This window comes from Sminthopsis crassicaudata, chromosome 3 (genome assembly GCF_048593235.1).
Source record: "Sminthopsis crassicaudata isolate SCR6 chromosome 3, ASM4859323v1, whole genome shotgun sequence".
Lineage (NCBI taxonomy): Eukaryota > Metazoa > Chordata > Mammalia > Dasyuromorphia > Dasyuridae > Sminthopsis > Sminthopsis crassicaudata.
In genome coordinates, this window is record NC_133619.1 from 597,591,129 (window position 1) to 597,604,807 (window position 13,679).

General features: G+C 41.6%; 1 protein-coding gene across 1 annotated transcript in view; it reads left to right on the forward strand.

Moving 5' to 3' along the window:
• The window catches only part of RIMKLA (ribosomal modification protein rimK like family member A), a 67,816-nt gene extending 55,086 nt beyond the window's left edge, over positions 1-12,730 (forward strand). The window contains exon 5 of the mRNA XM_074305483.1: positions 3,953-12,730. Coding sequence (XP_074161584.1) covers positions 3,953-4,443 — 491 coding nt within the window. The 3' untranslated portion in view covers positions 4,444-12,730. The remainder of the gene's footprint in view (positions 1-3,952) is intronic.
• Positions 12,731-13,679: the final 949 nt, after the last annotated feature.

The following is a 13,679-nucleotide window of genomic DNA, read 5'->3' on the forward strand; positions in this document are numbered from 1 at the left end:
GGGGAGCTTGAAACAAGAACAGCCAGAAATGAGTTTCATGCTTGCTGAGGAAACTGATCCAGAACTGGAGATCTCTAGGGAAAGATATCCACTGTTATCTCAAGGCCACATCACCCCTGAGGAGTGAAATGGAAACGGTAATAAGCTGAAGGGAAGGGGCTGGGGTACTAAGTCTAAGGGCATGATGAAGATCTGTAGCCAGGCGGAAAGTGATGAGAACTCTGCCCAGTCTTCCTCCTTCAATAGAGAATTAGGAGGTTTCTCTCCAATATCCATCCTCTACCCTCTCAAACTAGAGAGAGGCCCAAGGGGCAGAGGGTGTTGAGGAGGTATCACTTGCAGAATTGATTTGATTTTGCAGAAGGATGAATTTCTGGAGACAATAGTGAGGTCTAGCCGCATGGGAAGCATACTATTCACCAAGCAGCAGCAGCCTTAATAACTAGCCAGTGAAGATATCTCAAACAAACCTAACAGGAAAAAGAGAAATGGGCCAGGGGCTTGCATGACCGAGATCTCCAGGAAATACAATTGTAACTTCAATAACTTCCAGAGCAGAGAAGGATGAACTAAAAGCCAGAAAATTTCCTTCCTCATCTTTGGCTGCCCAGAGCAAGACCTCCAGGAGTCAAAAGAGAGGCAGCAGAATGGAAGTAGGAAGGCCCTTGGGGGAGTCTGAGCTGAATAAAGACCTAAGAAATGAGCCCTGAAAAAAACTGAGACGGTTGCCTGTCCTGGAAGTGGAGTTCCCTTCTCCCCTGCCCCAGAGTCCCTCAGACAAAAAAGTTTGAGAATCTCTGTGGAACCCCCCAGAACAAATCAGAAACCTTTCCTTGGCAGAGTTCATCTTTGCACTTCAGTCCATATTGTTGGCGTACTATTTTTTTTTTTTTTTGCAGATTTGTGTTTCCCTTGTTTTCCTCTGGTGTTTCCTCTTTGAAACCTTCAGGTTGCTTGTGGATTTCCCAAAGGATGGAGTATATATCTCCATTAGTCAGTGAGGACCACATTGGCTGGATCAATCTAGGGAAATCATGGGAATAGGAGCAAACAGTGAGTGGGAAGAATTTAGAAAAGGCAGGGGCAAAGCTGGAGGTGGACATTGGTCTCTTCCTACCTTCTGTTCATCCCTTCATTCAATCCTACATTAATACATAGAGTAACACATGACATGCCAGATAAGTGATATAAGCCCCATAGGAACTTAAAGAGATTATAGTGGGTTGGGTCAATCAAAGATTTCATAGAGGAGATTTGTAAGGGCCTGTCGCCCAGCAGGCCCAATATCTAATGCAAGAGGAGGTTTAGAGATCCATGTAGGTACCTCAGCAGCAACTTCAGAGGCAGAGAACATCAGCCTCTGCAGTAAGGATGATTGAACCTGGCACTCCCTGCATGGTGGTTTTCCTAGTCTGGTATGGGCTGACCGGGCAGCTGGTCTACCTGCAGGTCTCAGTCCTGCCATCTTGGCCTTCTCTAGATAGCATATTGCAAAATGAGACCTATATTTCAGCTTATACACACTCTCCTCCCAACTTAGTCGAATTTTTGAGTCTGGGAGTGGGGAGTGGAGACTGTCCCTAACATTTCTTATTCCTGCCTTTAGCAGAATATGACAAAATCTAGAAAAACATAAGGGTAAGAAGGACATTCCAGAAAGGAGAGATTACAGCACTTTATCATAGAATCTCTCTCTTCCTCTTGGTCTCTTGGCTCCCTTGGCTTCCTTTAAGTCCCACCTAAAATTCCACCTACAGGAAGCATTTTTTGGTCCCCCTTAATTCTGCTGCCTTTCCTCAGCTGATTATTTCAAATTTATTCTTTCTATAGCTTGTCTGTACATAGTTGTTTGCCCCCACCGTTTCCCCCAATAGAATGAGCTCTTTGAGAACAAAGACTTTTGACTTTTTATGTATCCTTGCTCTAAGCACAATGCTTTGCATATAGTAGATGCCCAATTAATGTTTATTGACTTGATATCTGGTCCACAGTATCTGAACAGATGTCTCATACAGACGTCACAAGGCTTTTGTTTGAAGACTTTCAGTAAGGAATAACTTACCTGCCTGCCTACCTCCAGGTGTAGTCTGTTTCATTTTGTTAGAAAATTTTTTCTTGACCTCCAGCCTAAATTTTTACACTTGGAAGCTTCCATCTATTGTTCTAGTTCTGTTGTGTGGGACCAGGCAAAATTAATCTAATCCCTTTTCCACAGGATCACCCTTTAAACACTTGGAGATTTAAGCCAAGGCAGAGATAAGTCGGGATGGTAAGAAACACCCTTGGTTCTAAGTTTGGATCTGGTGTTAAATAGCTGTAGGATGTGCCCTTCATCTTTAAAATAAGAAAATTATCCTCAAGCAGAGATGTTTTTAAGTGTAACACTCAGAAGTAAACCATTTTGGGCTTCAGTAGAGGAAATTGTCTTCTACATTCCTGGTAGTTAAAAATGGCATTTGGAATTCACCCTTTATATCATAGCCACATCCTGTAACTGTTGGTTAGAATTAGACCTGGCCACACTGTCCCTGTCCTGTGCCTACATGGAGTATACACCAAGGCCTTTGTGACATTGTTTTGCCTCTTAAATCAAGTAAATTTTTTCTTTTATTTACTAGTGCCCAGAATTTTGTTTTTATTTACTAGTACAGTTTTTGCCATGTCATTTACCTTGGTGTGATCCTTCAAATGGACTAGAGAATGAGCTTTTTTAGGACTGTTAGGTCAGGAAAAACCTTTGTTGGACTTGAGACAGCAGCTCACAGACTTAGAATTTGAAGATTTTTAACAGTATTGTGAGTGGGTCCAACCCTCTACCGAAGTCTTGCTCAGGATACTGGGTATTTGAAAGTTATACAGGGTACCTTTCAAACTGGAGAATAACAATAATACTAATGATAATAATAATGTTAGGTTAGCATTATATATAACTTAAAGATTTTATAGAGCATTTTATGAGATCTCATTCTGTCTTAGCCACAGCCCTGAGAGATAGTTGCTGTTATTATCCCCTTTTTATAGATAAAGAAACTGAGTGTAGACTTGTGCCAGGTCACTGAACTAGGAAAGGTCTGAAGCTAGATTTGAACTCACATGTCTTATTTACTGTTCCACTTATCTGCTTCTTGAAAAGCTCCTAGTTCAAGACCACAGACCACGAGATGCATTGTGTATCTCTCTCTCTCTCTCTCTCTCTCTCTCTCTCTCTCTCTCTCTCTCTCTCTCTCTCTCTCTCTCTCTCTCTCATATGGTTCTATATGTATATTCTATCTCTGTTCACCTTCAAGAAAATGTAAGTTCTGTGAAGGTAGATTCTTGTTTTTTCTTTGTCACTGAGCATGTAGCCCAGTATTGACACTTAATAAATGCTTGTTCATTGATTGATTGAGGACCAGCATGGCAAAGTACAGAGCAAGGCCTTCCCATTTCAGGAAGAGCTGCCCACGGAGTGATTTCCCTTGGGAAAAGTCCAAAGTAGGTCCTTGTCTACTGAAGCACAGAGAAGTTGTGATCAGTGTCAGGAGGAGGACTGCCCACAGGGATGAAATCATATACTTTGAAGTATTAGGTGAAGAGTATCAGGGTCAGAGGGCCTGGGTTCAAATCCTGGCTCAACTACTTAGTACCAGTGCAATGTGGAACAAGTCATTTCACCCCTCTGGGCCTCAGTTTCCCTGTATATAACAAGGAAGTTGGGCTGTCTGGCCGCTAAGGTCTCCGCCCAGCTGGAAGTCTATGGGGCTGAGTCTTTGAAGTCAGGGAGAGCTTAAGCCAGCAGCTTCCTTTGAGCATGGGAGTCCTATGCCTGGGCCCCTTAGAGGCCCAGAGCCTCTCTGCCATGCGAGAATTTCACTCCCCCACCCCCCCCATCTGTCTTTAAATAGGTTGCTTCCTTGTATGTGGAAATGACATTGGTCAGTGTTATCCTTCTGTGGATGTGCTTCCTCTGCAGGTGGCGTGGGTGTCATGTGTCCGCTCACTGAGCAAGGCAAACAGCTGGCCATTCAGGTGTCCAACATCTTGGGCATGGATTTCTGCGGCATCGACCTCCTCATCATGGATGACGGCTCCTTTGTGGTGTGTGAGGCGAATGCCAATGTGGGCTTCGTGGCCTTTGACCAGGCCTGCAACTTGGATGTGGGCGGGATCATCGCCGATTACACCATGTCCCTGCTGCCCAGCAGGCTGACCGGAAAAATGGCCCTTCTCCCAGGGGCGCCTAACACTGGTGAGAAGAGTGACCCTGAGGGATGTGCTTCTGCCCAGGCCGGCCCAGAGAGCATTTACATCACCAATGGTGGCTCAACCTCCAGTGAGAGTGAACCCGAGGTGGGAGAAATCAGGGGTTCTTTGGCAAACACGGCCAGGGCCCAACCCCCTTCACTGCCAGGCCCCAGCTACAATATTAACAACATGATTGCCTCTGAATTAAAACTTAAATGAATTCAGCTTTTGAATATCATTTAAACCAAATCCTGCTGCTTCCCTGATAGTTTTGAATGAATAAGATCTTGACTAATGTGTGTTCATTTGCACAGAAAATAAGAATCCCATCTGGGCACTTACTCACTTTACAGTATTCTTTCTAACGACAATTTAAGAAAATTGCTTGGCTTTGTGGTTTGTACAAAGACTAAAGAATGCTCACTGAGAATAACATCCCAGCTGATGAAGTGGAACTCGGTGCCTGTGTTATGGACACTTGGCTATTAAGTGCTAGCAGCCGACTGGAAGACATCGAAGCTCTGTGCTGCTATAGTCTGCATGTCTCCCTCTCTCCACACCGAGCCCAGTCATTCGGAGCCCTCGTAGAGAGAATATTTGAAAGCTTCCAAGGCATCAGGGCAATCGCCAGCCAGGAGTTCTGGAATCCAGATGCAATAATGAGCTCTCTTCTGTGGATGGCTATTCAGTGCTTCCAACGCCATTCTAGAACCCATCTCTGCTTCCCACCGATCAGCATCTTAGCTTCCTTGTGACCTGCTTCTCTGTCACTTGGGATTCCATGATTTGGGAGCAAATCCATTAGCACTTTCAAAGAAAGCACTTTGTAAAAAGAGTGAATCGCATCTCTTCTGGGCCTCATCTCCACTGGGGCAAGGGAACACACGCTGATTTGTAAATAGAGCCTGTCCTGCAAAGTGCTTGTGGTCTCCATCACAAATGGAAAGTGTGCTTTAGCAGGTGCTCTGGCCCAGTTGCCTCTCCCAATCTCTTCTTCCTCTTTTCTCTTCCTGCTGCCTTTTGGTTTCAGTTGGACACTTATATCACTGAGCTGGGGACTTGTGCTTTCTTTTCCTCAGGGGGTACTCAATTCTTCCCCATTCAGGATTTCTTTCCTGTGGCTCTCTAGAACTGTGCGTGTGAAGCAAATTCAATTAACTGGATAACAGAGCTGATACCTGGAGAATAAGCATCACTCCTCCATACTGAAGGATCTGGTGTGGCGTGGGTGGGCTTCAGATGTGCCCATTCCGCTTGGTACATTGGATTTAGCTCTGTGGAATTATAATGGAACAAAGCAATTGGAAACACACGGACCCTGAGGGACATTTTACTATCCAATATGACCTCAGGAATCTGAATTTATGGACTCTTTGAAATGAGGGAGAATCCTACACATCATGTTTTTATTTTTTATTATTATTATTATTATTTTTGGCTAACATGGGCATAGTATACCCTAAGTGCTTTCCATTCCAACCATCTGTGCAGTAGGTAACAAACCTTTCTCTGGGAAGAAGTCATTGAGATGGATATTTGAGACTCTGCTAACATAGAAAATATTTGTCACATAACGACACTTTAGGGAAAAAAGCATGACCACAATTCCCACATCCAAGTGAGTGTTGTCACCTTAGAAGGCTACACCTTTATTTCTGCAAAGCTTTGAGAACTGACTTCAAACCCAGTTTCTAAGTTCCAAAAGAAAACCAGTGGTACTTGAAAGTCACCTTTTATTATGAGGTTCACAGTTTATCCCTAGCCTTAGTTTAAGATCACTTTTGACCATTTCTAAACATAAGAATTATCTCTCAGTCCTTGGGGATTAAAAAAAAATTTGCATCACAAACTTTGAAGTACATTTTCAGAAGCGAAAGGAGAAGGGCAGGGGAAATGATTTGAGCAGTGACAGTGTTGGTAGAACATATCTATACCTTCCAATGGAGATTGTTTTGGTGAGAACCAAATGGGTGTGGACCCATTCAGATGTATAGGATTTGGTCTGAATAAGAAAGTCATCCACATTAAATTATACTTCATGCTAATTTAACATTGCTAACTGTAAAATGTGGATAAAATAAAAATTTTCACAATGTACTTTATAATAGGATTTGTCTAAGAGCACCATGATTGAAAATAAAAATTTTTACAATATACTTTATAATAGGATTTGTCTAAGAGCACCATAATTGAAAATCATCATTTGGGAGAGTTGAGCAGTAACTTTGTTCCTTCTGATCACTTTCTCTCCATTGAAATTGATCTAAGTCATATATGTTCCTCAGCCAAGATGTGTCTGGAGCTGTGTAGAGGAATCTCACTGTGCACAGGGTATATTTTATACCTCACACCAATATAGGTCAAATATTATCAAACAATGTATTTCTGACTACATATCTGGTTTAGTTGGGGGAGGGAGATGATTTTATGTGGGTTATGACACCTTTTGCCACTCAGGGGAGATTAGGCAATCAATTAGTTTGCTTCTGTCTTCACTGGAGTTGACTAAATGCTTTCTTTGTGTCTGTATATCTGCTGGAGCCAAATGAGGCCCTTGTAAAAATTGTATTTGTTCTTTAGCTCTTTTAAGAATCTCCTCTCCACATACACACCCTCAGGGTGCTTTTTGGGGCACTAGAGAGACAAAGTCCTGAGAGTTCTCTTGCCCCAAGAAAAGATCTTCCCTGACTATGAGCTATACCATCAGAGCATCCTCCATCCAGTAACTACTATAGCAAGGTATTGGAGTGAGGAGTATAGAATTTTTGCTTGCTTATGTCCACCAGCTTTACCTGAATCATGCTCTGGCCATCCTCTCCTCCCCCTTAAAATTCCCTGACAGCACCCAGAGTGACTTAGTAGGAAAAAACCCTGTGTTTGAGGTTGAACAAACTAGTTTGCTTCAGGTTCTAATTAATCATTGATTAATTGAATGATTTTGAGCAAGTTACTTAAATTTTGTGCCTCTTTTTTTCATCTCTAAAATGAGGGAAAATAGCCTGCCCTACCTACCTCGCAGGATCGCTGTGAGGGGAAAATCAGTTGCTAGACGTGAATCGTAATTTAAAAGTTGCATTGCAAGAGGTGGAATCTGGAAAGAGGAACATGTCTTCTTCCTTCTGTGACTGCATGATGGGACTCCTCAACACCCATCCCCCTTCAGGAACTTCAGGAGGAAAGAGGCCAGTAGGTATCTATTTTTGCATCCTAGGCAGCATGAGAATGCAACTTCTCAGCACCTTCAGTTCCAGCCTTGGAAAGCCTGCAGGGACCATCTGAGTATGACAACGGCCTCACAAATCATATATAAGCTGGAACACTTGATTCCCTTGCTCTTCCAATGATGTTTTCCCTGTGTAAAATTCATGCCTATCTCTGTATAATGCCTCCTTTTATTTGGTAGGAGCATCTTGAAACTGGTGAAAACTTGAATACCAGTAGCTGAGTCACTGTGAATAGAATTTATTATGCACTGATAAAAAAAAATTCCTTGTATCTGTATATCTTTGTGTGTTAGGGCTTGCAAAAGTAGCTGGAACCCTGGTTTTAGCTTTAGGTCTTTGAGAAGCCTGATAAACAATAAAAGTGAACTCCAAGCCATGGGGGGCCACATACTCAGACCCTCACACGTAGCTATTGGGAGATGCCATAACAAGGAAAGACCCTCCACCCCAAAAGAAGAATGAATTTGTTAAAGGCAGCTTTTGAAAGAAATGTGACTGAAGAGTGTAGGTATTGTTTTTTTAGGAAAATAAGGAAGTGAAATCATGTGTGCATTTAGTGAGGGAATAAGGAAGGATGGCCATCTTTTAAGCTAAATCTGCTCAGAGGTAGGAGGAATAGGACCTCAATCCTTCATTTCAAGGACTGGGTATTTAAGGTTTTAGAAACCCCTATTGATGCATTTCATAGATGAAACTAATGAACCTAAAAATTGTATTTTAACACCTCATATTCTTGTGTTAGGAAAGAAGGCAGAATGCCTTCCTCTTGTAAGTTCCAGAATTTTAGGCAACCATGGCTAGCCAAAATGAACCAAGGAAGGGCAGCTAGATGGATAGAGCACTGAACAGGACCTGAATTCAAATGCGGCCTCAGATGCTTAATACTGAATACTGGGCAAGTTACTTAACCCCAACTGCCTTGCAAAAATAGATAAAAGAAAATGAACCAAGCAGAAAGCTATTGATAGTAACCTTGATTAAATTAGTAGTCAAGTAATACCTTACTGCTGCTGTGGATTATTCCTAGGCTGTACAGGTGTATCTGGATGATCAGTGTGGACCAGTTGTCTTTACTACCCTGATACTATTGAAACATCCCTTGATTTTGGACTGCAAGTCACTCTTTCCAGAATCTGATGGTCTATTGGATCTAACATTAAAAAAGCTGTTTATCATTTGGTAATTTGCTTTAATAGAACACCACTGGAAATGAGAAGAACTGAGATCTAATTCTGGCTCTTCTACTGATTTGAATAAACCTCAGCTTCTTCATTTATAAACCAAAAATCTCGGACAAAAAAATTTTTTTCCAGCTCTAATGATCTCATTTCAGTTTCTAGTTTCTAGTCTGCAGTCAATAGCTAGGTACAAATTCTTTCATAGCTTCCTATCAGTGGAAGTCTTTTCAGATGGAGACTAGATGTCTACTTTTGAGAGATGTAGTAGGGATTCCTATGTAGATGAATTGAACTAAATAACCTTTGGAGTCTTTTCTAGTTCAGAGATTCTATGAACTCAAATAGAAAGTAGTAAGTAATAGCAGCTTACATTACCTAGCTCTCTCTTCTTTAGTTTCCTTATCTACCATGTTGTTGTTCATTTGTTTAAGTTGTGTCCAACTCTATGACTCCCACTTCTTAGCAAAGATACTTGAATGGTTTGCCATTTCCTTCTTCAGCTCATTTTGCAGAAGAGGAAACCGAGACAACAGTGTTAAGTGACTTGCCCAGGCTCACACAGCTAGTAAGTATCTGAGGTTGGATTAGAAAAAATAAATCTCCCTGACTCTAGGCCCAGGTGCTTTGTGCATTATGAGACCATCTAGCTACCCTACTAGGAAGGAGGTTTTGACCAGGTGAGTTCTCCAGCATTCTGTGATAGAACTTTGTTCTAAAACACTGTGTGTCCATTTTCTTATTTGAGACTCACAACATAGGTAATATATTATTCTATCTTGTAAATGAGAAAACTGACTCAGAGGCAATTAACTTGACCAGTCTTACAGATCACTGTTAGGCAAAGTCAGGACTCTACCCCAAGTATTCTGACCCTGAGAGTCAAAGTATTGCTCTTTCCACTACATACTGTTATCTCTGAGCTATCCAGGATCAGTATAAACAGGCTCTTCCTGGACTTAGAGTTCAGAGGAAGATATGGCAGAATGACAATTTGGCTTGTTTGGGTGAAAGGAGGAGGAGGAGAGAAAAAGAGAGAGAAAGGCTTTTAGAGGAGTCCGGGGTGACCCGATAGGGAGGGGAAGAGAGATAGTGACGATAGACCTAGAAGAAACGGGCAAACCATAAGCCTCTATTAAATGCTTCCTTTGTTCATGGCACAATGTGGGAATTAGAGAAACAAAAAACACAAAATAAAACTCTCCCTACCCTCAAGAGTCTTATATATTCTACTTCCCAAAGCTGTTAAAGAGAAAAAAAGGAAGCTGGCCAACAACTTGACCGGGAGTTACTTGGCATTTGATTTATTTTGGATTTTTCCTGTATTATGATTCATTGATTTTGGGTCAGATCTGAATGGAAAATGCCATAATCTCAAATCTGTAATAGAATAGGGAAACCCCAAGCTGGTCTTAAATTCCATTCCACAAACATGTGAAATTTGTACCCTATACAAGGACCTTTACTTGACATTGTCAGAATATAATGGTGATTACAACAGAATCTCTCTTCACAAGAATCATAAGTGTAATGGGAGCTGAAGGGAGGAGGGAGGTAGAGAGAAGGGGACCAAGAAACAAATGAGACAAGGGCATGTCAGATAAGAGTGTATTAGAAAAGGCCAAAGAGGAAAAATTTGAGAGGCAGGATTATGTTCAACTAGAAGAAGGAGGTTTCTTGGAAGATGTGGCATCTGGGGTTGGTCCTCAAAAGCAGGGAGGATTTCAGTGAGCAAGTCTACTCCAGACATGTTCTGTGTTGGTAAAGGCAGAATATCTGGAATGTACCCACTTCTCACCTCCACTTCTTAAAATCTCTGGTTTCCTTCAAAACTTAGCTCACCTCATATATATGAAGATTTTCCTGGTGCCTGCTTTTTATTCATGTTGTGTATATTTACATATTGAAAGACCACAAATCTACTTATGTACATCTCCCCCGTTAATGTTTAAGATCTTTGAAGGCATTGTCTGTCTCGGCGTCTGGTTATAATAGCTCATAATTAGTTGAATGAGAACAAGGAAGGTGGTGGACACTGGAGAGCCTGCAGGTAGAAGTTGACATGGTCAGAGAAAGGGGCACATGCTGATTTAAGAATAGTAATAATGTATGACATCTGATATTGCCCCATTGTACCCAAGCATGGCAGGTTCCTGAGGGATGGAGAGCTTTGGGCCTGTCTTATAGGCTCCTATGTGGTAAAAGGTAGTAAAGTGTTGGGGGGTAGGGAGGAGATAGACTTTGCTGTCCCATTAACACGTATTAAGGAATGTTATTGTGTCCAGAGGTAGAAACAGTAGGAGTATGATTATAGCTAGACTGAAAACCCCACTGGAGATTCTTCTTAGACTTAAGATTGTTTTTTGGCCCTTCCTGAATTCCAGGGCTGTTATGGAGGGACTCCACTTGTGAGAGGCTCAGTTATATGGTCATGTAGCAGATTGGCGAGTATTCCCTCCATTGCTTTCTCTTTCCCAATCTGGTATCAGTTTCCCCTGGGTATTTATGGCCCAGAGAGTTGGCAGGGCTGAGGAGATTTCCTAGTGAGCAGTGCAATTGTGACATCTTGTGTTCTGATGTTCACTAGAATCAAAATGATTAGGAGGAATAGCCATGGCTCTGATTAATCAGTTACATATTCACTAAGATTGGAAAAAAAAATTAACCTTTGAGAATTTAACAGAACGGTTTTTATTTAAAACAAAACAAAACAAAACAAACAAACAAAAAACCCCCCAAAGTTAGAAACACAAGTAAACCGATTCCCTTTACTCTTGATCATCATTCTAATTATGAGCCAGCATTCTTAAAACCCTGTTCCTTCCTTGTTTTGCTCAAGACCAGATCATGGCCAAAGAAAGTATGAATCTGAGTCAAGTCCAATTCATAAAGCAGATCTGTCCTCAGAAGTCCTAGTGCTCTCTGTAACTAAATAACATCAATGTGACGACCCCCAGACTTTGGTCCTTAACTCTGTGACTTTATGCAAATTACATCCCCTTCATGAGTTTCAGTTTTTGTGTCTATGAAATTGTGGTACTAAATGATCTTTTAGTTTCTGTTCAGCTTTGACATTCAGTAGCTGTGGTTTTACATTATCTTCTGGTTTTGGTTACTCACTCATTTGTCATTGCTTTCCTTTCTCTTCCTGGAATTTGGTTTATGTGAGAGAAGTTACTTATTCCACCTTCTAATCCAGAGACAAGAGGGTGAGATGAGGAAAAGAGGGAGATCAGCACGGGAGGCTGTGGGAGAAAGTGTCTCAGGATTACTTATCGATATAACAATGGCCAATCTCAAGCCCAAGGTCCAAATTCTAATTGGTGAACCGGACTTATGCTTACTTCATCCATGTTTCTTATGACGACACCCTGGGAGAAAGGGATAGCTGAGAAGAGAAAATAGAGAGGATATCTGATCTGCCTGGCCCCATGGAAGCCTTTCTGGTAGTCACAAGAAGAGCTGGGGCCCCTTGAGTTGAAGAAGGAGTCTTCATATTTGCTCTTTTGCAAACCTAAGTTATTACTTGGGGTCCCTAAGTTGCTGTACAGCTGGAGGCAGGAGGGTGACCAGGCAATCTTTGGGGCCTGTCATGTCCTGAATGACCATGGCTTTAGCCTCTTGAGTTTAAAGTGCCCATTGGACTGATTGTGATTAGGCACACATAGCAATGAAGCTCAGACTCTCAGGAAAGCAGTACACAAGGCCAGTTTTGCAGAGGCATGTGTTTTAGTCCATTATGCAATTTTTATATATGCAACTTGAAGCAAAGAATAACACTGGAAACTCATGTGCTTTCCTGCCTGTTTCTGAAAACTTTGGGTTTTTCATTTCTGGGGGAAATCTTAGTTTTGAATCTCAGTTTCTGAACTACTAAGAAAAGCAACTTGAAGGATCCAACCCGGGGGCTATATTACAGATGAGTTCTCCTAAGGAAAGTTTGAGTTTTTGCTATTGGAATATGTTTTACCTGGACACTAGAATATCCGATTTCCAAATGGCTTATGCAGCAATAACTTGGTTAACTTCCTTGCAGAAATCAGTTACAAGTGATGGCTTGTTTTTTTTTTTGTTGTTTTTTATTAAAACCACTGCTATGAAACACAACTTTTGTTTTGTCTTTGTTGCCAAAGATGTAGCTGTCTTTGTGTTGCTATTTTTAAATGAGCCTCATAAGCCAAATCTACACTTATTATTCTCCTATCAAAAAATAAGGGGAGAATGCCAAGCAAACTCATGATGAGTGGCACACCAGCTGCTCTCTGAAAAACAATCATTTTCCATTCAGAGCATGGGTGCACAGGGAATTCAAATAGCAAGCTTTCAATTATCTGAACTAATGAAGGTGGGGAGCGTCATTCAAACAAGAAAAAACGGATGACCTACCTGCTGGCGTCCAACCTCAGATGACCACAGGAGGGAGGGATGTCACAATAAGGTCAATGACAGGATGGAGGCAGGATGATCAAGTCCCAATATTTCCGTAAGCCTACTGGAATGACAGGCCCAAACATGGCCCTCTTTCAGTTCTCTTTTGTACCAGTGATAATGGTGGAAGATGCAGACTTTTGACTGACAAGGTGAGTGTTCTTGGCCTATGTGGGAAAACCTGCCCAAGGGATGTAAGTAGGTAGAGAAAATGGACATTAGACCAGCTAAACAGTGATGGAGAACTCATGGTTAGTCCATAATGTAGATACACTGGATATACTTATTGGAGTAGTCACAAAATGGTAGAAAATGGTCCATGGATCCAAACAAAAGCTGTTATCAAAAAAGTTAAGACTGAAGATGAGATGAATTGGATGTGATCTGTGAGGTGGGCCCTTGGATCCCTCCCCTAATTGTCCCTTTTGCTTGTTATTCCATTAGCTTTATTTGATCAACTGTTTTTGTTTAACCCTTGGAAACAACAGGAGCTACTTTAGCCACCATCACCAACTTTGTTTCTTCAGCAGTCATAGGAGGGAACAGATTCTAAAGTATAATGAAGCCAGTTGGAGATAATAGTAGCCTCCCAAAGTTACTGTATCATAGCCCTCTGTTTGAATACAAG